The sequence below is a fragment of the Lutjanus erythropterus genome, chromosome 23 (genome assembly GCF_056507025.1).
Source record: "Lutjanus erythropterus isolate fLutEry1 chromosome 23, fLutEry1.hap2, whole genome shotgun sequence".
Lineage (NCBI taxonomy): Eukaryota > Metazoa > Chordata > Actinopteri > Lutjaniformes > Lutjanidae > Lutjanus > Lutjanus erythropterus.
In genome coordinates, this window is record NC_139339.1 from 18,420,891 (window position 1) to 18,443,707 (window position 22,817).

The 22,817-nt window shown below is 37.8% G+C and overlaps 4 protein-coding genes across 5 annotated transcripts; 2 read left to right on the plus strand and 2 right to left on the minus strand.

Annotated features, from left to right (window-relative positions):
* The first annotated feature begins 342 nt into the window (after positions 1 to 342).
* LOC146305984 (complement C1q-like protein 4) lies at positions 343 to 20,968 on the plus strand. 2 transcript variants are annotated; one of them, XM_084712985.1, is made up of 4 exons: positions 343 to 447; positions 19,256 to 19,306; positions 19,709 to 19,837; positions 20,590 to 20,968. In XM_084712985.1, exons 2-4 carry the CDS (start codon positions 19,264 to 19,266, stop codon positions 20,862 to 20,864), a joined length of 447 nt encoding a protein of 148 aa, XP_084569111.1. In that variant the 5' UTR covers positions 343 to 447; positions 19,256 to 19,263; the 3' UTR covers positions 20,865 to 20,968. The 2 variants fall into 2 exon arrangements, with proteins under 2 accessions (XP_084569111.1, XP_084569112.1); XM_084712986.1 differs by lacking the exons at positions 343 to 447; positions 19,256 to 19,306; positions 19,709 to 19,837 and adding an exon at positions 15,202 to 15,361.
* LOC146305985 (complement C1q-like protein 4) lies at positions 456 to 1,990 on the plus strand. Its single transcript, XM_084713170.1, has 3 exons — positions 456 to 489; positions 883 to 1,011; positions 1,695 to 1,990. The coding sequence occupies exons 1-3, from the start codon at positions 456 to 458 to the stop codon at positions 1,973 to 1,975; spliced, it is 444 nt and encodes a 147-aa protein (XP_084569296.1). The 3' UTR covers positions 1,976 to 1,990.
* On the minus strand, positions 6,064 to 7,694 carry LOC146305986 (complement C1q-like protein 4). Its single transcript, XM_084712294.1, has 3 exons — positions 7,543 to 7,694; positions 7,054 to 7,182; positions 6,064 to 6,475 (listed from the first exon to the last, which is right to left on the minus strand). The coding sequence occupies exons 1-3, from the start codon at positions 7,574 to 7,576 to the stop codon at positions 6,195 to 6,197; spliced, it is 444 nt and encodes a 147-aa protein (XP_084568420.1). The 5' UTR covers positions 7,577 to 7,694; the 3' UTR covers positions 6,064 to 6,194.
* Positions 12,377 to 13,755, minus strand: LOC146305987 (complement C1q-like protein 4). Its single transcript, XM_084712987.1, has 3 exons — positions 13,599 to 13,755; positions 13,116 to 13,244; positions 12,377 to 12,788 (listed from the first exon to the last, which is right to left on the minus strand). Exons 1-3 carry the CDS (start codon positions 13,630 to 13,632, stop codon positions 12,508 to 12,510), a joined length of 444 nt encoding a protein of 147 aa, XP_084569113.1. The 5' UTR covers positions 13,633 to 13,755; the 3' UTR covers positions 12,377 to 12,507.
* Positions 20,969 to 22,817: the final 1,849 nt, after the last annotated feature.

Genomic DNA, 22,817 nt, shown 5'->3' on the forward strand with positions numbered 1-22,817 from the left:
GAGGTTCAAAACACCCTGTTATATACTATTTTGGAGGCTCCCACTTTCAACATTTTGGTCTACGATCAAACATATTCGTGCATTAAATTTTGCTACTTCCCTTAGGTTCACATGATTTAATCTTATATTTTTTAAAAATAATTAAATGACAAAAGAAATTATTATTTGACTGGAAAAGACAGCTGGTCTGACAGTTGGTCTTGAGTGATGGGAACCAGGTGTTGGGAAAGTAACAGTTAAGCTATTTCATTACAGCTACCCTGGAGAGCACAACAACAACAACACTCTACAGCAGGATTAAATTATACCAGGTGGACATCATGACAAAAATATACCACTACAACATCACTGATCCAACAATATAAAAGCAGCCACAGGGATCCAAAGAATCACAACTTCAGAAACGGACTGAAGAGAAACACAACAACAGCCTGCCTGCCATCCCAACACGAACCATGTGTGAGCCGTCCTGTGGTCATCTACCACCAGGTACAATGACACTTCAAGATTTTAATGATGAATTTATTAAACAGCAACTTTTAGGTCAATGTCCTCGGTTAATTCATATGTAGGAAAATGAGAATGTGATGATACATTAAATAATAAATCAATGGTGATAAACAGGCTGTTCTAGAGCTGTCCAACAACAGCTAAAGATGTAGTTTAACTTCACAGTGTTTAAGAGTGTCAATAATGTTTGTTGGAACCAAAAGAAGGGATTGTCTGATGATGGTCAGAGATACTGACAACAGTTTAATCTATACAACAAAATTCAACCTACAAGCTGATCTTTAAGTAAAGTCTGTAATGTGATGAAATACACAGAATAAATAGAATATATGCTTTGACAAAATATTATTTTATCAATGTTTTGTTTTATAGAGAAAACCCGTGTGGCGTTCACTGTGCTGGCAGAGTATGGTGGAGCCCATGGACCATTCCGCTCAGACCAAACTCTGGTTTACAACCACGTGGTGACCAACATTGGTGACGCCTACAACCCCTGTACAGGTAAATACATCACATGCAGCCACACTCATGCTCACCTGTGCTGATTGATTGATTTGAGTATTGTTGAGACATTCTACAAACTAACTAACAGTAATGAATATACTGTGACTGTGCAGCATGAATCAGTTTTTGAAGGTTTGAGGTTTACATGATAATATAATAAAAATCCAGTGATCAATATTAGGTAACACTTAAGCTATTTCAATTAATTGGAAATCAATGAATGAATTACAGTGCGTTATAGACGTGCATACATAATGCGTTATACTGTGTTAAAGCAATGCATAATTATAGTTATATGCATCCATAGCTATTCATAAAGCTGTAAAACAAAAACAATTGTTTTATAATGACTTATAAGACAGTCACACTGGTGCAGAGTTAGTGTGAAGTGGGTGTTTATCAGCTTCTTATGAAGATTTTCTGTCTATATAAAGTCTTTAATGCAGCTTTAAAGACAGACATGATTAGACATGATGTTTTTGCAGCAACAACTTAAAGAACACAAACACTGATGTGAAAACTCCATATGTGTTACGTCGTATTCAGTGCACCACTGTCAGCATGTTTATTCAGTGTTTATAAAGGCAATACCAAGACTTTAATAAAGAGTTTTTTTCTGTTAAGGTTTTTTAAAGCCTTTCAGACCCATAAATCTGACAAATGCTCTTTTGTTTCCACAGGTGTCTTTGTTGCACCTGTTGCAGGTGTTTATTACTTCACCTTCTTCTATCATGCTGGAGGAGAACATGCAACGCAGCTGAAACTGATGAAGAACTGTGAATTCATTGTGAGGACCTCTGATCACCGGTCAGGCTGCGACACTGCTGATAACGGAGGAAACGCAGTGTTCCTGACGGTGCATAAAGGAGACCAGGTGTACGTGCGCATGACTTCAGGTACTCATGTTTGGGCAGCCGAGCACAGCACCTCCTTCAGTGGTTATCTGGTCTGTCAAATCTGAGAATTCGACCTGAGATCAATGATGCATCTGTTATGATTCCATTAAAAATTAAATTTAGATGATAACAGATACAGACGAATAAAAGATATTAAAGCATCTGTCCAGTGAGTCTTGACTCTTTCATTTATTGTTCCATGTCATGAAATATTATGAAAATAGTCCACAGAGGATCAACTCTTTCATTTTCTCTGTGAGCTTTTGTCTCATACCAACCTCAAGCTCACTTATCAGTTTTGTGCAAAAGATATATCATGTATAAAATTGTTCAATTTTGCTAAAATTGTGCTGAATAATCATCTTCCCCAAAACCAATTTGATATTATTTAGTCCATGTAAGTAGTATATTTTACATCTAAGTAAATATTGCAAATGTAACATCGACATCACCGAGTACATATATAAATATATATATATATTGTTACAGCCTGGCTCAATGGCTGCAACACAAAGGGAGACAGACGTGAGGTGGCAGGCTGAGAAGCTTAATTCATTTAACCAAACACCCAACAAATCAACAAAACGTGTAAGAAATCAGTTGATCAGTGGTGTAGTGCAGGTATGGGTGCATGTGGATGTGTATGTGTGTGGGAAAACAAAAGAAAAGGGAACAGCATGCTGGGCTCATGCTGCTGCGGTGTTAACCCTCTGAGTGCTGGCAGGAGAAGAGCAGAAGAAGAGAGAGGGACTGCAGGCTTTGGCAGCTATTTATAAGGAAGGAGCACACCAGGCCCAGGTGTGGCCCATCCTACCAACGACCCTCCTGCAAGAGAGAGAAAGAAACAGCAGCAACAGGGGCAGGAAGAAACTAGTGGCAGTGTCGTCACTATATATATATATATATGTATATATATATACATATGTGTGTGTGTATATACACATATATATATAAGTAGGCTAACAGTCCAAGCAGATAAAGCAGTAGGGGACAGGCAGAACATAGGTTGAGACCAGACAGAGGATTAAGAAGCCAGCAGGTAAGGACACACAAAGGCAAGTGAATGTCTCTGGACCACAGGAAAGCACAGGCAAGCAGATGGGGACACTCACTCTGTAGCAGCATCATCAGATGGGGACACTAGGCAGCTACAGGTAAGCAGGAGCCACAGTGCTGTAGCTGCAGATGAACCTCCGGTAAAAGTTGGCGAACCCCATGAACCGTCATAGCTGTTTCCTTGACTCAGGGACAGGCCAGGATGTGACAGCTGACACTTTGGCAGGGTACATCTGCATATTCTCCTGTCCAATGATGTACCCGAGGAAGGACACAGAGGCAGAGTGGAGCTCAAATTTTTTGGCTTTGCCGAAAAGAGAGTATGCTTGTAGGCGCTGGAGGACTGCCTAGATGTGACGCATGCGCTCTTCCTTGGACCTGGGAAAGATCAGGATGTCGTCCAAGTACACAAACACGTGCTTGTTGAGCACGTCCTTCAACATGTGAGGCCGAAAGGCATCACCAAATACTCGTAATGTGCTAAAGTACTCTCTAAAGTGCCCTTCTGGTGGACAAAACATGGTAAACTACCCTCTCAGTTACCCTTCCGGACAAAGTGTGGTTAAGTACCCTCTCAAGTGCCTTTCTGGTGCACAAAACATGATTAAGTATGCACTAGAGCGCCTCTCTGGTGGACAAAATGTGGTAAAGTACCTCCTATAGTGCCCTTGTGGAGGGCAATGCATGAGTAAGTACCCTCTACAATACCTTTAAAGTACACTATGGTGCCCTTCCTGTAGACAAAACACAATGCAGGCTATATACTAGAAAATGATTTTGCCTCTATGTGTGTTTTTATTACAGAGTGGTTGTTGCACAATTAAACTTTTTTAATCTAAACCAGGAACTGAACCCGTTTCATCTTAACACACACTTTTCAACTCCTACAGAGAAGAGTTCCTAACCAGAAGTGGGTTACATGAACAGTTTTGTTTTGTCTTTTATGTTGTTTTCATCTTGTTATTATCATATCAGTGTTTTTTGTTAGTCAGGAGGTCAGGAGAGGGGGGCCCAACCCGTGCTTTCTTGAGAAATGTCTTCAGATGTATAGGAAGATGAAGAAATTTCATCAACACCACCCATTCCTGAGAACTGGGTAAAGGGTGGGGGGGGTTACAAAGTATAATACAATCCCAATACAATCCAATATCCAAAAAAGTTGGGACGTTGTGATGCAATAACTTGCAAATCATTTTAGGCTTGTATTCAATTGAGTAAAAAAATGTAATTCACAAACGCATCTACAAAGGCCCCATTAATGTTGAAAGGTACATACAGGTTTTGGAGCAACATGTGCTGCCATTCATAGGACGTCTTTTTCGACTTTGAGAAAACACTGATCACCTGATTAACATATTCCCACATTTTCTGGGCCAAACAACTAATTGATTAGTCAAGAAAACAATCAACAGATTGACAGTGAAAATAATTGTTAGTTGCAGCCCTGCATAAACACAATAGAATGCCATAATTAATGTAAAATGAGATGAAAAATAAAAAAAACACCGGTAAAACTAAAATAAAATGACAGAAGAATGCTTCTTCACATGGATAAAACCCACTTAATAATACTAGTAAAAGTAAACTAAAAAATAACAATGAAAACAGAATGCAATATTACTAATACTAATATCATTAAAATTAAAATCGGACAGAGCCACTGCAAGGGGCCCGGAAGACCAGGGGAGAAATATAGAGCGAAACAAAGTAGAATGATTATGATTTATGCAGGGAAATACATTTTATCAGAACACTACACAAAATTCACACAACCACACGCATAAAATACAGAACACATCAAAAAGCTTTGCAAAAGGAAACACTTCATTCAAAATTGTACGAAAATGAGTAAAAATCTCACGTTTGTCACCGTACAACACACACGCCTCATACAATGTGACTTTGTTTGAACCAGTTAGTTTTTTATGAAAAGTCTGGGTTTTTTAGAGATATTGTTAGGGCAGTGGTGGTTCCCAAACTTTTTTTCAGCATTGCCCCCCTTTCATACACCAAACAAAGTTTGCGTCCTGCAACCTCACAATTTTTATCACTCATTAACAATAATCGGAGGCGCAACTGCTAAAGAAAGATTTTCACTCTATATTTCTCCCCTGGTCTTCTGCAGCCCCCTGCAGAGGCTCTGATCCACCAGTTTGGGAACCAGTGTGTTCAGGTAAAGTACATGAATATATGGATCAGACACAACACAAAACTGTGCTGCACACTGATGAAAATATTATTTCTCTCTACATCATGGAATCAGTCAATTCATCCATGCATCTCCGAAGTTTCAAATTAGTAAAAAAAACCCAGAACATTCTAAACAGCACATAAACACAGCAGCAACATGTGTGAAGACAAAATAAAAAGTATGAACTATACTCAGGCTCTGACCTACATTGTACTGATTTTGGACAGCTTTGTTTGATCTGCTGTTTGAATTGTGTTTTATTTTGAAGGGCAGTGTTTTTAAAGGGCAAAGAAGTGACATGATATTAGATTTCTTTGTCTAATGTAGAGAAGTGTGTTCAGTGATTTGAAAAACACTGTGGTTATTGTTTTGCAAAAAGTGTGAGGCTGAGAATGAGCTGATAGTTGTGCAGATCTAAGCTGAGGTTTTCTTCTTTGAGTGTCAGTTTTCACTAACTGTTATTTTTAATTTTAGTGGGCAAAACAATTGTTAGCTGATTCTATCCTTCTAAACTGTATTTCACTAAAATGAATCCTTTTTCCCAGTCCCACCCCCAATTATTGTTAATGACTGATAGAAATTGTGAGGTGGGTGGGTGCAATTTAGTTTTGTCTTTTGAAAGGCCCTGACAGCATCTCTTCCCAGACTATTTCATTTTTTTACGAATGAATGTACAGTTTTGAATGAAGTGTTTCATTTTGCAAAAGATCTGAGGTGTTCTGCTACTTGTGTGCATCGCTGGGTGAATTGTGTATAGTGTTTTAACAAATTGACAAAACACATCAGTGTTGATACAAAGGTTATGAGTGTGGTATGAGAGGAAAGCTCATGGAGTGTCCAAAGTGACAGAATTGATCCTCTGTGGACGATTTGAAACAGTAAATCAAACAGTCATGACTCATTGAATCAATGCTTTAATGATATCTTTTATTTATCTTTGCATCTGTTCTAATCTAAATTTAAATTTTAATGTTAGCATAATAGATGCATTGTTGATCTCAGGTGGTTGGAATCATTCTTCTGGAGTCATCAGATTCTCACATTTGACAGACCAGATAACCACTGAAGGAGGTGCTGCGCTCGGCTGCCCAAACATGAGAACCTGAGGTCATGCGCACGTACACCTGGTCTCCTTTCTGCAGCTCCAGGAACGCTGCGTTTCCTCCGTTATCAGCAGTGTCGCAGCCTGACCGGTGATCAGAGGTCCTCACAATGAATTCGCAGTTCTTCATCAGTTTCAGCTGCGTTGCATGTTTTCCTCCAGCATGATAGAAGAAGGTGAAGTAATAAACACCTGCAACAGGTGCAACAAAGACACCTGTGGAAACAAAAGAGCATTTGTCAGATTTATGGGTCTCTGAAAGGCTTTGAAAAACCTAAACAGAAAAAAACTCTTTCTTCTCTTTTAAAGGTTTTAAAATGAGTGGGTCAAATTTAGAGTGCTCTCTTCTCTGTAATCATAAAATAGTAAGGGAATAAACAATTTTGAAACCACATTGCAGGAATGCAGTTTGGTAGAGCCATTGCAGGGGGTCACTCAAGACCAGGGGAGAAATAAAGAGCGAAACAAAGTTTGGGAACTACTGCTGTATGGTGAAATTAATATATTACATGTAACATAGGTTTGTGTGATCTTAAAGGATCTTGTTGCAAGAACAGATTGTTATTATGGACACAGTTCTGATCAATAGTAATTTTTTAAAATCAATAAAAACATTTGTAAGTCAATATTTAGAGTCAAATCATTGATCTTTTATTATGTTATCAGTGAACCTATAACCTGCAAAAACTGATTGATGATATGCAGCTGTACTAGCTTGTAAAATGTCTCAACAATACTCAAACCAATCAGTCAGCACAGGTGAGCATGAGTGTGGCTGCATGTGATGTATTTACCTGTACAGTGGTTGTAGGCGTCACCAATGTTGGTCACCACGTGGTTGTAAACCAGAGTTTTGTCTGAGCAGAATGGTCCATGGGCTCCACCATACTCTGCCAGCACACTGAACGCCACGCAGGTTTTCTCTATAAAACAAAACATTGATCAAATAACATCAAGTTATTTTGTCAGTACATATTGTAGAAAACTTCCTGTTATCCTGGCAGAACTAGCAAGTGCTTTACACATATATTCTATTTATCTTATGTATTTCATCACATTACAGACTTTACTTAAAGATCATCTTGTGGGTTGAATTTTGGTATATAGGTTAAACTGTTGGAGGCATATTGCCATGACTAGATGATCCCCTCTTTTGGTTCCAACAAACATCGTCACATTTTCATTTTCTACAACATTTTCCCACACATGAATTAACCGAGGACATTGACCTAAAAGTTGCTGTTTAATAAATTCGTCATTAAAATCTTGAAGTGTCATTGTACCTGGTGGTGGACACACAACGTACGGCTCACACATGGTTCGTGTTGGGATGGCAGGCAGGCTGTTGTTGTGCTTCTCTTCAGTCCGTCTCTGAAGTTGTGATTCTTTGGATCCCTGTGGCTGCTTTTATATTGTTGGATCAGTGATGTGTTGTCACCTTGCCCCACCCTGCCCCCTGTGTTACCCACTTCTCAGAGATGGGTGAACAAGTTCTCAGGAAAACATGGGCCTGCCTGCCTCTGTGGGCCAACCTATTTGACTGGTGTGCAGTTGTGTCACCAGGTGTTGACTTATGTCTCTCGACTCATTTCTGAAGACATTCTGGATGATTTACTGACAGTAATTATGCAACAGCAGAGATGATGAGCAGGGGTGTGAATATGAAGGAGTTTATGTTGTTTATAGGTTTATAAGTTTATAAGTTTATAAGTTGTTTATAAAGGGGCTAGTTTATGAAGGGTCTTAAAGGTGAGGAGTACAGTCTTGAAGTCCATACGATTGTTTGAAGGACAGGAGTGATGTGCTCCATGGAGGGAGTTAGTAAAATAATACGAGCAGCTGATTTCTGGACCAGTGGAAGTTAATGGAGGCACATGTGTGGGAGAGCAGAGAGAAGGGATTCTTCTTCACTCCTTTAAAACTGGGACAAATCATGTCCTAACAAAATATTTTGTTGTAGTTTTTTTCTAAACCCCCCCCCCCCCCCCTTTTTTTTGAGAAAATGTATTGTTTAAAGGGGCAATTGAACGCAAAATCAAAACTAGATAATTTTTTTGACTCTTATATCCTTTGTGTGTTTTTTCATCTGGTTATGTAGTTTTTATCTTGTGACATGTTTATTTGGTCTTGTTACATCTTTTTTTTTATCTTGTATAATCCTTACATCTTTTTTGACCTTTGTCTTGTTTCATATTTTTCCGTTATGTTTCTTCTCGTCTTTTATGTTGTTTTCATCTTGTTATTTTCATATCAGTGTTTTTTGTTAGTCAGGAGGTCAGGAGAGGGGGGCCCGACCCGTGCTTTCTTGAGAAATGTCTTCAGATGTATAGGAAGATGAAGAAATGTCATCAACACCACCCATTCCTGAGAACTGGGTAAAGGGTGTGTGTGTGTGTGGGGGGGGGGGGGGTTACAAAGTGACAACCAATCACTGATTGAACATTACAGCTTACTGAACTCACCCAGTGGTTCTTCAGAACTGAGTCAAGAGACATACCCACACCTGGGGACACAACTGCACACCAGTCAAACAGGTAGGTGCAGGCCCATGTTTTACTGAAAACCTTTTCACCCAATGGGGTAATGCTGTGGGTGGGGGTTGGGGTAGGGGGAAACCTAAGAAATGTGCTGATTGATTGGTTTGAGTATTGCTGAGACATTTTACAAACTAACTAACAGTAATGAATATACTGTGACTGTGCAGCATGAATCAGTTTTTGAGGGTTTTTTTATGTTTACATGATAATATAATAAAAACACAATAATCACACTTATGCTATTTTGATGATGGAATGCATTATAGACATGCATGCATAAAGCATTATACTGTGCTTACAGTAATGTATAATTATAGTTATAACCACTCATAACTAATGACTTATAAAGTCAAGTATCAACATGTACAAGGATCATATATTGTAGCCTGTTACAACTGACCCTTCCTAAGTCCCAAACCAGATTTTGAGGATGGTTAAAAGATGTTGCTGGAGTACCTGTTAAAGCAACAGATATATAGTTGCATCTTAAGTAAGTTAATGTTAGCAAAATGCTAGCATACTAAATAGGTAATGTAGGTTTACATCAATTGTTAGCTAGCTAATTTTAACAAAACACTGGCTAATTACATAGCTAATCTCCATGTTGTTGGTTAGCCAGTTAACCAGTATTTTTGTTAATGTTAGATAACTTGGGATGTGACTATATACAGTTGGTGTTGATTTTACAGCCCCACCAGTAACATCTTTTGAACATCTGCAAAATTTGGTTTTCTTTTCAACATAGACGATAGAAGCACATATCTAAATACAGGAAACAGGAAAAGAAGAAGTTGACTGAATTCCTTTAAGGTTCGATAGCACAGAACACAAAGGGATGGGAAGGGTCGATTCTCATAGTTGAAATGCATTATAACCATTAAATAATACATTACAATGACATGCCCCATTAATGTTGAAAGGTACATACAGGTTTTGGAGCAACATGTGCTGCCATCCATAGGACGTGTTTTTCAGAGACGTCCTTGATTGTCTTGCTTTCAGCAAAACAACATCAAGACACATCCTGGAGATTTGACAACAGCGTGGCTCCGTAGTTAAAGAGTTCAGGTACTAGACTGACCCCGGACTGTTGAGCACCTGAAGTCATGTATCAGGCAAGAATGAGAAAGAATTTCACTTTAAAACTTAAACACTTAGTTTCCTAACAACTTTTTTTGAAACGTGTTGCAGGCATTAAATTCAGAACCAGTGAATATTTACAAAAAACAATTGTTGATCAGTTTTAACATTTAACATCTTGTATTGGTACCGTATTCAGCTGAATATCTGTCCCAACATTTTTGGAATTTGGGTAGTAATTTTAAAGCATTTCATCGATACCCAATTGGACTGAGAAGCAGAAATCAATAAAAGCAGTTACGAATGAATGAATGGATCCTTAAATAGCCTTAAATAAAAAGCACTGGGTTAAAATTAAAACTGTGACAAGAATTTACAAATGAGCAAATTCATCAATGACATCAAATCTGATCTGATCAAAGTGATTTCTATAAAACAATAATCAAACATCAATTTAGTCTATTTATAGATTCATTCATTTTTAATTCCTGTTTTTATTTGCCAATAAGTTATCAATTAATGAAATGCTTTATAATTATTTCCTCCATACATCGACTTTACCAACTATTATGATAGCTGCTTTCCAGTTATTTTATTTTTAAGGGAAAAAAAGTTAAAATGATCTGATTTCAGCTTCTTCAATGTGAATATTTTATATTTTCTTTACTCTTTTATGGCAGTAAACTGAATATCTTTGGGTTGTGGATACAAGAAGACATTTGAGGACGACTTTGAAAAAACACTGATCCCATGATTGACATATTTCCACATTTTCTGGGCCAAACAACTAATTGATTAGTCAAGAAAACAATCAACAGATTGACAGTGAAAATAATTGTTAGTTGCAGCCCTGCATAAACACAATAGAATGCCATAATTAATGTAAAATGAGATGAAAAATGAAAAAAACACTGGTAAAACTAAAATAAAATGACAGAAGAATGCTTCTTCACATGGATAAAACCCACTTAATAATACTAGTAAAAGTAAACTAAAAAATAACAATGAAAACAGAATGCAATATTACTAATACTAATATCATTAAAATTAAAATCGGACAGAGCCACTGCAAGGGGCCCGGAAGACCAGGGGAGAAATATAGAGCGAAACAAAGTAGAATGATTATGATTTATGCAGGGAAATACATTTTATCAAAACACTACACAAAATTCACACAACCACACGCATAAAAAACAGAACACATCAAAAGCTTTGCAAAAGGAAACACTTCATTCAAAATTGTACGAAAATGAGTAAAAATCTCACGTTTGTCACCGTACAACACACACGCCTCATACAATGTGACTTTGTTTGAACCAGTTAGTTTTTTATGAAAAGTCTGGGTTTTTTAGAGATATTGTTAGGGCAGTGGTGGTTCCCAAACTTTTTTTCGGCATTGCCCCCGTTTCATACACCGAACAAAGTTTGCGTCCTGCAACCTCACAATTTTTATCACTCATTAACAATAATCGGAGGCGCAACTGCTAAAGAAAGATTTTCACTCTATATTTCTCCCCTGGTCTTCTGCAGCCCCCTGCAGAGGCTCTGATCCACCAGTTTGGGAACCAGTGTGTTCAGGTAAAGTACATGAATATATGGATCAGACACAACACAAAACTGTGCTGCACACTGATGAAAATATTATTTCTCTCTACATCATGGAATCAGTCAATTCATCCATGCATCTCCGAAGTTTCAAATTAGAAAAAAAACCCAGAACATTCTAAACAGCACATAAACACAGCAGCAACATGTGTGAAGACAAAATAAAAAGTATGAACTATACTCAGGCTCTGACCTACATTGTACTGATTTTGGACAGCTTTGTTTGATCTGCTGTTTGAATTGTGTTTTATTTTGAAGGGCAGTGTTTTTAAAGGGCAAAGAAGTGACATGATATTAGATTTCTTTGTCTAATGTAGAGAAGTGTGTTCAGTGATTTGAAAAACACTGTGCTTAGTGTTTTGCAAAAAGTGTGAGGCTGAGAATGAGCTGATAGTTGTGCAGATCTGAGCTGAGGTTTTCTTCCTTGAGTGTCAGTTTTCACTAACTGTTATTTTTAATTTTAGTGGACAAACAATTGTTAGCTGATTCTATCCTTCTAAACTGTATTTCACTAAAATGAATCCTTTTTCCCAGTCCCACCCACAATTATTGTTAATGACTGATAGAAACTGTGAGGTGGGTGGGTGCAATTTAGTTTTGTCTTTTGAAAGGCCCTGACAGCATCTCTTCCCAGACTATTTCATATTTTTACGAATGAATGTACAGTTTTGAATGAAGTGTTTCATTTTGCAAAAGATCTGAGGTGTTCTGCTACTTGTGTGCATCGCTGGGTGAATTGTGTATAGTGTTTTAACAAAATGACAAAACACATCAGTGTTGATACAAAGGTTATGAGTGTGGTATGAGAGGAAAGCTCATGGAGTGTCCAAAGTGACAGAATTGATCCTCTGTGGACGATTTGAAACAGTAAATCAAACAGTCATGACTCACTGAATCAATGCTTTAATGATATCTTTTATTTATCTTTGCATCTGTTGTAATCTAAATTTAAATTTTAATGTTAGCATAATAGATGCATTGTTGATCTCAGGTGGTTGGAATCATTCTTCTGGAGTCATCAGATTCTCACATTTGACAGACCAGATAACCACTGAAGGAGGTGCTGCGCTCGGCTGCCCAAACATGAGAACCTGAGGTCATGCGCACGTACACCTGGTCTCCTTTCTGCAGCTCCAGGAACGCTGCGTTTCCTCCGTTATCAGCAGTGTCGCAGCCTGACCGGTGATCAGAGGTCCTCACAATGAATTCACAGTTCTTCATCAGTTTCAGCTGCGTTGCATGTTTTCCTCCAGCATGATAGAAGAAGGTGAAGTAATAAACACCTGCAACAGGTGCAACAAAGACACCTGTGGAAACAAAAGAGCATTTGTCAGAAATTAACATATTACATGTAACATAGGTTTGTGTGATCTTAAAGGATCTTGTTGCAAGAACAGATTGTTATTATGGACACAGTTCTGATCAATAGTATTTTTTTTAAATCAATAAAAACATTTGTAAGTCAAAATTTAGAGTCAAATCATTGATCTTTTATTATGTTATCAGTGAACCTATAACCTTCAAAAACTGATTGATGATATGCAGCTATACTAGCTTGTAAAATGTCTCAACAATACTCAAACCAATCAATCAGCACAGGTGAGCATGAGTGTGGCTGCATGTGATGTATTTACCTGTACAGGGGCTGTAGGCGTCACCAATGTTGGTCACCACGTGGTTGTAAACCAGAGCTTGGTCTGAGCAGAATGGTCCATGGGCTCCACCATACTCTGCCAGCACACTGAACGCCACGCAGGTTTTCTCTATAAAACAAAACATTGATCAAATAACATCAAGTTATTTTGTCAGCACATATTGTAGAAAACTTCCTGTTATCCTGGCAGAACTAGCAAGTGCTTTACACATATATTCTATTTATCTTATGTATTTCATCACATTACAGACTTTACTTAAAGATCATCTTGTGGGTTGAATTTTGGTATATAGGTTAAACTGTTGGAGGCATATTGCCATGACTAGATGATCCCCTCTTTTGGTTCCAACAAACATCGTCACATTTTCTACAACATTTTCCCACACATGAATTAACCGAGGACATTGACCTAAAAGTTGCTGTTTAATAAATTCGTCATTAAAATCTTGAAGTGTCATTGTACCTGGTGGTGGACACACAACGTACGGCTCACACATGGTTCGTGTTGGGATGGCAGGCAGGCTGTTGTTGTACTTCTCTTCAGTCCGTCTCCGAAGTTGTGATTCTTTGGATCCCTGTGGCTGCTTTTATATTGTTGGATCAGTGATGTGTTGTCACCTTGCCCCACCCTGCCCCCTGTGTTACCCACTTCTCAGAGATGGGTGAACAAGTTCTCAGGAAAACATGGGCCTGCCTGCCTCTGTGGGCCAACCTATTTGACTGGTGTGCAGTTGTGTCACCAGGTGTTGACTTATGTCTCTTGACTCATTTCTGAAGACATTCTGGATGACATATTGACAGTAATTATGCAACAGCAGAGATGCTGAGCAGGGGTGTGAATATGAAGGAGTTTATGTTGTTTATAGGTTTATAAGTTTATAAGTTTATAAGTTGTTTATAAAGGGGCTAGTTTATGAAGGGTCTTAAAGGTGAGGAGTACAGTCTTGAAGTCCATACGATGTTTGAAGGACAGGAGTGATGTGCTCCATGGAGGGAGTTAGTAAAATAATACGAGCAGTGATTTCTGGACCAGTGGAAGTTAATGGAGGCACATGTGTGGGAGAGCAGAGAGAAGGGATTCTTCTTCACTCCTTTAAAACTGGGACAAATCATGTCCTAACAAAATATTTTGTTGTAGTTTTTTTCTAACCCCCCTCCCTTTTTTTTTTGAGAAAATGTATTGTTTAAAGGGGCAATTGAACGCAAAATCAAAACTAGATAATTTTTTTTGACACTTATATCCTTTGTGTGTTTTTTCATCTGGTTATGTAGTTTTTATCTTGTGACATGTTTATTTGGTCTTGGTCTTTTTTTTTTTATCTTGTATAATCCTTACATCTTTTTTTACCTTTGTCTTGTTTCATATTTTTCCGTTATGTTTCTTCTCGTCTTTTATGTTGTTTTCATCTTGTTATTATCATATCAGTGTTTTTTGTTAGTCAGGAGGTCAGGAGAGGGGGGCCCGACCCGTGCTTTCTTGAGAAATGTCTTCAGATGTATAGGAAGATGAAGAAATTCCATCAACACCACCCATTCCTGAGAACTGTGTGTGTGTGTGTGGGGGGGGGGGGGGGGTTACAAAGTGACAACCAATCACTGATTGAACATTACAGCTTACTGAACTCATCCAGTGGTTCTTCAGAACTGAGTCAAGAGACACACATCCACACCTGGGGACACAACTGCACACCAGTCAAACAGGTAGGTGCAGGCCCATGTTTTCCTGAAAACCTTTTCACCCAGCGGGGTAATGCTGTGGGTGGGGGTTGGGGTAGGGGGAAACCTAAGAAATGAGAAATGTGATGATACATTAAATAATAAATCAGTGGTAATAAACAGGCTGTTCTAGAGTTGACCAACAACAGCTAAAGATGTAGTTTAACTTCACAGTGTTTAAGAGTTTCAATAATGTTTGTTGGAACCAAAAGAAGGGATTGTCTGATGATGGTCAGAGATACTGACAACAGTTTAATCTATATACCAAAATTCAACCTACAAGTTGATCTTTAAGTAAAGTCTGTAATGTGATGAAATACACGGAATAAATAGAATATATGCTTTGACAAAATATTATTTTATCAATGTTTTGTTTTATAGAGAAAACCTGCGTGGTGTTCAGTGCAGTGACAGATTATGGTGGAGCCCATGGACCATTCTCCTCAGACCAAACTCTGGTTTACAACCACGTGGTGACCAACATTGGTGACGCCTACAACCCCTGTACAGGTAAATACATCACATGCAGCCACACTCATGGTCACCTGTGCTGATTGATTGATTTGAGTATTGTTGAGACATTTTACAAACTAACTAACAGTAATGAATATACTGTGACTGTGCAGCATGAATCAGTTTTTGAAGGTTTGAGGTTTACATGATAATATAATAAAAATCCAGTGATCAATATTAGGTAACACTTAAGCTATTTCAATTAATTGAAATTCAATGAATGAATTACAGTGCGTTATAGACGTGCATACATAATGCATTATACTGTGCTTAAAGCAATGCATAATTATAGTTATATGCATCCATAGCTATTCATAATGCTGTAAAACAAAAACAATTGTTTTATAATGACTTATAAGACAGTCACACTGGTGCAGAGTTAGTGTGAAGTAGGTGTTTATCAGCTTCTTATGAAGATTTTCTGTCTATATAAAGTCTTTAATGCAGCTTTAAAGACAGACATGATCAGAATGTTTTTGCAGCAACAACTTAAAGAACACAAACACTGATGTGAAAACTCCATATGTGTTACGTCGTATTCAGTGCACCACTGTCAGCATGTTTATTCAGTGTTTATAAAGGCAATACCATGACTTTAATAAAGAGTTTTTTTCTGTTAAGGTTTTTTAAAGCCTTTCAGACCCATAAATCTGACAAATGCTCTTTTGTTTCCACAGGTGTCTTTGTTGCACCTGTTGCAGGTGTTTATTACTTCAGCTTCTTCTATCATGCTGGAGGAGAACATCAAGCATACCTGGAACTGATGAAGAACTGTGACTTCACTGTGAGGGCCTCTGATCACCAGTCAAGCTATTTTTACATGTATTTTTAAATTGTATTCCTGCTTGTAATGCCCATCTTTTACAAAATGTAACAATAATCTGATTTTGTCTTTTTTTTTTCCTGTCCATGTGGACCCCCCATACTATATTTCTGTACACTGTCAAGTTATTTAATAATAATAATAATAATAAACTTTATTTATATAGCACTTTTCTTAACAAGGTTACAAAGTGCTGCACAGAAAAAATAAAAAATATGAGCAGCCAAAACAAAGAAAGAAACAGCAAGTAAAGCGACACACCATAAAAGCACAAGGAGTTAAAAATGCAGAAGGTGAAATCACATCACAAGTACAGAGATAAAAACTGGTTTAAAAAAATAAATAATATAAATAAAAATAAATAAATAAATTTAACCAAGCCAGAGCAGTGTGGGAAAACCACATGACTTGGATTAGCAGTTTGCAAAAGCTTTCCTATAAAGGAAGGTTTTCAGCAAAGATTTAAAAGAAGCTAATGAAGTAGCCTGCCTAATTTCGATAGGGAGACTGTTCCAAAGCTGTGGGGCTCTGACAGCAAATGCCCGGTCACCTTTGGACACGAGCCGGGATCTGGGAACAACCAGGAGAGCTGCATCCATATGTCCCTTATGTCCTTTGTGTGTTTTTTCATCTGGTTATGTAGTTTTTATCTTGTGACATATTTTTTTTGTCTTGTTACATCTTTTTTTTTTTATCTTGTATAATCCTTACACCTTTTTTGACCTTTGTCTTCTTTCATATCTTCCGTCCTGTTTCTTCTCATGTTTTTTATGTTGTTTTCATCTTGTTATTATGATATCAGTGTTTTTTGTTTGTCAGGGCCCAACCCACGCTTTTTAGGAAGATGAAGAAATGTCAGCAACACCACCCATTCCTGAGAACTGAGTAAAGTGTGTGTGTACGTGTGTGTGTGTGTGTGCGTGTGTGTGTGTGTGTGTGCGTGTGTGTGTGTATGAACATGAACGCTCAGTGCTGTGAAGCGAGAGCGATGGACGAAGATGGTTGATTTTGTGTAGATGAAAGTGTGCAGACTGAGTGACATAGTTGTAACAAAGACAACCTCAGTTTTATCAGTTTTAGAAAGTTGTGTGAGAACCAACATTTAATTTCCAGTAAGGAGTCAGAAAGTTGACACTTCTTTAAAACTGGGACAACCACCATTTTTTTAAATTATTACCAATAACACTTTTTTGTTGTTGTTGAAAATCTATCCTTTGACGGGGCAATAGACCCAAAAATCCAAAATAGATATTTGTCTTTTCTTTCTTGTTGTTTTGTCCTTTATGTGGGTTTTTCGTCGTTACATCTTTTAGTCTTAATACGTATTTTATGTTATTTTTTTGTCATGGTACATCTTACGTTGTTTTTTTGTCCTGTTACATTTTGTCACATCTTTTCCATTTTGTTATGTCTTTTTTGTCCTCTTACGTTATAAGTTGTGTTTGTGTTGTGTTTCATCTTATTACATCCTTTTTGTCTTGTTATATATTTTATGTAATGTCTCATCTTATGTCTTTTACTTTTTTGTTGTTGCATCTTTTACATTGTTTTATTTCTTGTAACATTGTTTTAGTCTTGTTACGCCTTTTTTATTTTTTGTCTTGTCGTGTCTTTTTACATTGTTTTTAATCTTGTTATGTCTTTTTTTTTATCTTGTTTGCTCACTTTTGTCTTGTTACGTATTAGATGTCATTTTTCATTTTGTTCTCTTTTACATTGTTCTGTCTTTTTTTTGTCTCGTTGCATCTTTTACATTTTGAAAAATGTAAGGAGTATAAAGTACAGATATCTGTGTTAAAATAGAAGGATAGAGATAAAAGTTTGTCAGAAATTTAAATGCTTGTTTAAAGTACAGACAGGGGCAAGATTGAATTTAATAATTACTTACTTACATACAATGGAATTACATATTTAGAATACAAAATTACAATTACATTACAACATTTGAGTGTCACACTGCCACTCTGATCTGACTGAAACCAGCTCATTTTTAAGTTAATTCATTGTCATGGCCAAAAGAATGACTCACTGGGTGGAAATTTCAACATTATTTTGTCTTTAAATCAGAAAAGAGAAGAGACAGACCAACCGCTAACGTGACCTACACAGACCGACTGCTAACATTTGTTGCACAGACTAATTGCTAACGTTAGCTACACAGAGAGGGCACTTTATCACATTTCATCCACTGATTGCAGTTCCTTCATGCTACACACAAAATGCAACATATATACAGATAATTAAATTCATATGTACAGTAATATACGTGTACATGCAGGAAATAATCATGTATTTCTCTCAAATTTGCTTCACAAACTTGTTAAAATTGGAATTAGTGTGCACTTGTCCTTTGCAAAGATAATCCATCCACCTAACAGTTGTGGCACATAGAGATGCTGAATAAACAACACAGTTAATGCATGGGTGTGCATTGAGTTGGTCACAATAAAGGCACAATCTGCAATTTTTCTAAGATATTGCTCAATGCCTGGTGAAACTTCTGCAAGCCAGCAAAACAACTGTGTGCAGTTTCCTGAGAATTTATTCAGACATGTCACACAAGCTGGGAGTCAGACTGGGATGCTGCACAACATCATTGTAATAGCACATTTTTCATCAGCAGGTTTTGTTAGTTTTATATTTTGAAGGCGTTTAAAAAAAACAGAGCAGACCAAAACATTTAACGAATTATAAATCCTTGAAGAATATTTTTCACCAAAAAATTGAATTAGTGTTAGTATTAATATTCTTCGCAAATTTTCAGCACATATGAGTTGTCAAGAATGGGTGGTTAGTATGTCCTTCCTCTAGGTACAGTTGTTTCTCAATGCTTGATTACAGATAAGGGAAGAAGTTGGTGCAATCAGTGTTACGAGATCAGTCAACTCCTGCTAACGCATCTGAATTCACTCCTACTGTAAGTGGGAGCAACCCAAGCTTTTCTGAGAAATGTCTTGAGTTAAATAAGCAGGTGACAACACATCACTGATCCAACTATATAAAAGCAGCTACAGGGATCCAAAGAATCACAACTTTGGAGACGGACTGAAGAGAAGCACAACAACAGCCACGAACCATGTGTGAGCCGTGTGAGCCGTACGTTGTGTGTCCACCACGAGGTACAATGACACTTCAAGATTTTAATGATGAATTTATTAAAGAGCAACTTTTAGGTCAATGTCCTCGGTTAATTCATGTGTAGGAAAATGAGAATGTGATGATACATTAAATAATAAATCAGTGGTAATAAACAGGCTGTTCTAGAGCTGACCAACAACAGCTAAAGATGTAGTTTAACTTCACAGTGTTCAAGAGTTTCAATAATGTTTGTTGGAACCAAAAGAAGGGATTGTCTGATGATGGTCAGAGATACTGACAACAGTTTAATCTATATACCAAAATTCAACCTACAAGTTGATCTTTAAGTAAAGTCTGTAATGTGATGAAATACACGGAATAAATAGAATATATGCTTTGACAAAATAACTTGATGTTATTTTATCAATGTATTTTATCAATAGGGAGCCCCCCTGTGGCGTTCAGTGTGCTGGCAGAGTATGGTGGAGCCCATGGACCATTCCGCTCAGACCAAACTCTGGTTTACAACCACGTGGTGACCAACATTGGTGATGCCTACAACCCCGGTTCAGGTAAATACATCACATGCAGCCACACTCATGCTCACCTGTGCTGATTGATTGATTTGAGAATTGTTGAGACATTTTACAAACTAACTAACAGTAATGAATATACTGTGACTGTGCAGCATGAGTCAGTTTTTGAAGGTTTGAGGTTTACATGATAATATAATAAAAATCCAGTGATCAATATTAGGTAACACTTAAGCTATTTCAATTAATTGGAGATCAATGAACGAATTACAGTGCATTATAGACGTGCATACATAATGCGTTATACTGTGCTTAAAGCAATGCATAATTATAGTTATATGCACCCATAGCTATTCATAATGCTGTAAAACAAAAACAATTGTTTTATAATGACTTATAAGACAGTCACACTGGTGCAGAGTTAGTGTGAAGTGGGTGTTTATCAGCTTCTTATGAAGATTTTCTGTCTATATAAAGTCTTTAATGCAGTTTTAAAGACACATGATCAGAACGTTTTTGCAGCAACAACTTAAAGAACACAAACACTGATGTGAAAACTCCATATGTGTTACGTCGTATTCAGTGAACCACTGTCAGCATGTTTATTCAGTGTTTATAAAGGCAATACAATGACTTTAATTTGCAATGTTTGTTTGTTTTGTTCATTTATTTTGAATTTGATCCACTCATTTAGAAAATCTTTAAGGCAAAAGAATTTTTTTTTTCTGTTTAGGTTTTTCAAAGCCTTTCAGAGACCCATAAATCTGACAAATGCTCTTTTGTTTCCACAGGTGTCTTTGTTGCACCTGTTGCAGGTGTTTATTACTTCACCTTCTTCTATCATGCTGGAGGAGAACATGCAACGCAGCTGAAACTGATGAAGAACAGTGAATTCATTGTGAGGACCTCTGATCACCGGTCAGGCTGCGACACTGCTGATAACGGAGGAAACGCAGTGTTCCTGGAGCTGCAAAAAGGAGAGCAGGTGTTCGTGCGCATGACTTCAGGTTCTCACGTTTGGGCAGCCGAGCGCAGCACCTCCTTCAGTGGTTATCTGGTCTGTTAAATCTGAGAATTTGACCTGAGATCAATGATGCATCTGTTATGTTACCATTAAAAATTAAATTTAGATGATAACAGATACAGACAAATAAAAGATATTAAAGCATCTGTCCAGTGAGTCTTGACTCTTTCATTTATTGTTTCATGTCATGAAATATTATGAAAATAGTCCACAGAGGATCAACTCTTTCATTTTCTCTATGAGCTTTTGTCTCATACCAACCTCAGGCTCACATATCAGTTTTGTGCAAAAGATATATCACGTATAAAATTGTTCAATTTTGCTAAAATTGTGCTGAATAATCATCTTCCCCAAAACCAATTTGATATTATTTAGTCCATGTAAGTAGTATATTTTACATCTAAGTAAATGTTGCAAATGTAACATCGGCTTAACCGAGTACATATATATATATATATATATATATTGTTACAGCCTGGCTCAATGGCTGCAACACAAAGGGAGACAGACGTGAGGTGGCAGGCTGAGAAGCTTAATTTATTTAACCAAACACCCAACAAATCAACAAAACGTCTAAGAAATCAGTTGATCAGTGGTGTAGTGCAGGTATGGGTGCATGTGGATGTGTATGTGTGTGGGAAAACAAAAGAAAAGGGAACAGCATGCTGGGCTCATGCTGCTGCAGTGTTAACCCTCTGAGTGCTGGCAGGAGAAGAGCAGAAGAAGAGAGAGGGACTGCAGGCTTTGGCAGCTATTTATAAGGAAGGAGCACACCGGGCCCAGGTGTGGCCCATCCTACCAACGACCCTCCTGCAAGAGAGAGAAAGAAACAGCAGCAACAGGGGCAGGAAGAAACTAGTGGCAGGGTCGTCACTATATATATATATATATATATATATATATATATATATATATATATATATATATATATATATATACATATGTGTGTGTGTATATACACATATATATATAAGTAGGCTAACAGTCCAAGCAGAGAAAGCAGTAGGGGACAGGCAGAACATAGGTTGAGACCAGACAGAGGATTAAGAAGCCAGCAGGTAAGGACACACAAAGGCAAGTGAATGTCTCTGGACCACAGGAAAGCACAGGCAAGCAGATGGGGACACTCACTCTGTAGCAGCATCATCAGATGGGGACACTAGGCAGCTACAGGTAAGCAGGAGCCACAGTGCTGTAGCTGCAGATGAACCTCCGGTAAAAGTTGGCGAACCCCATGAACCATCATAGCTGTTTCCTTGACTCAGGGACAGGCCAGGATGTGACAGCTGACACTTTGGCAGGGTACATCTGCATATTCTCCTGTCCAATGATGTACCCGAGGAAGGACACAGAGGCAGAGTGGAGCTCAAATTTTTTGGCTTTGCCGAAAAGAGAGTATGCTTGTAGGCGCTGGAGGACTGCCTAGATGTGACGCATGCGCTCTTCCTTGGACCTGGGAAAGATCAGGATGTCGTCCAAGTACACAAACACGTGCTTGTTGAGCACGTCCTTCAACATGTGAGGCCGAAAGGCATCACCAAATACTCGTAATGTGCTAAAGTACTCTCTAAAGTGCCCTTCTGGTGGACAAAACATGGTAAACTACCCTCTCAGTTACCCTTCCGGACAAAGTGTGGTTAAGTACCCTCTCAAGTGCCTTTCTGGTGCACAAAACATGATTAAGTATGCACTAGAGCGCCTCTCTGGTGGACAAAATGTGGTAAAGTACCTTCTATAGTGCCCTTTTGGAGGGCAATGCATGAGTAAGTACCCTCTACAATACCTTTAAAGTACACTATGGTGCCCTTCCTGTAGACAAAACACAATGCAGGCTATATACTAGAAAATGATTTTGCCTCTATGTGTAGTAGTATGTAGTAGTAAGTGTAGAAGTGTTCCTAACCAGAAGTGGGTTACATGAACAGTTTTGTCTTTTATGTTGTTTTCATCTTGTTATTATCATATCAGTGTTTTTTGTTAGTCAGGAGGTCAGGA

Excerpts from the sequence above, each read along its gene's own strand:
- LOC146305985 (XM_084713170.1), top strand. The coding sequence starts at position 456 with ATGTGTGAGCCGTCCTGTGGTCATCTACCACCAG. Across the intron at positions 490-882 it reads CTGTGGTCATCTACCACCAG|AGAAAACCCGTGTGGCGTTC; the intron begins GTACAATGACAC and ends TTTGTTTTATAG. Across the intron at positions 1,012-1,694 it reads CGCCTACAACCCCTGTACAG|GTGTCTTTGTTGCACCTGTT; the intron begins GTAAATACATCA and ends TTGTTTCCACAG.
- LOC146305986 (XM_084712294.1), bottom strand. The coding sequence starts at position 7,576 with ATGTGTGAGCCGTACGTTGTGTGTCCACCACCAG. Across the intron at positions 7,183-7,542 it reads CGTTGTGTGTCCACCACCAG|AGAAAACCTGCGTGGCGTTC; the intron begins GTACAATGACAC and ends TTTGTTTTATAG. Across the intron at positions 6,476-7,053 it reads CGCCTACAACCACTGTACAG|GTGTCTTTGTTGCACCTGTT; the intron begins GTAAATACATCA and ends TTGTTTCCACAG.
- LOC146305987 (XM_084712987.1), bottom strand. The coding sequence starts at position 13,632 with ATGTGTGAGCCGTACGTTGTGTGTCCACCACCAG. Across the intron at positions 13,245-13,598 it reads CGTTGTGTGTCCACCACCAG|AGAAAACCTGCGTGGCGTTC; the intron begins GTACAATGACAC and ends TTTGTTTTATAG. Across the intron at positions 12,789-13,115 it reads CGCCTACAGCCCCTGTACAG|GTGTCTTTGTTGCACCTGTT; the intron begins GTAAATACATCA and ends TTGTTTCCACAG.
- LOC146305984 (XM_084712985.1), top strand. The coding sequence starts at position 19,264 with ATGTGTGAGCCGTGTGAGCCGTACGTTGTGTGTCCACCACGAG. Across the intron at positions 19,307-19,708 it reads CGTTGTGTGTCCACCACGAG|GGAGCCCCCCTGTGGCGTTC; the intron begins GTACAATGACAC and ends TTTTATCAATAG. Across the intron at positions 19,838-20,589 it reads TGCCTACAACCCCGGTTCAG|GTGTCTTTGTTGCACCTGTT; the intron begins GTAAATACATCA and ends TTGTTTCCACAG.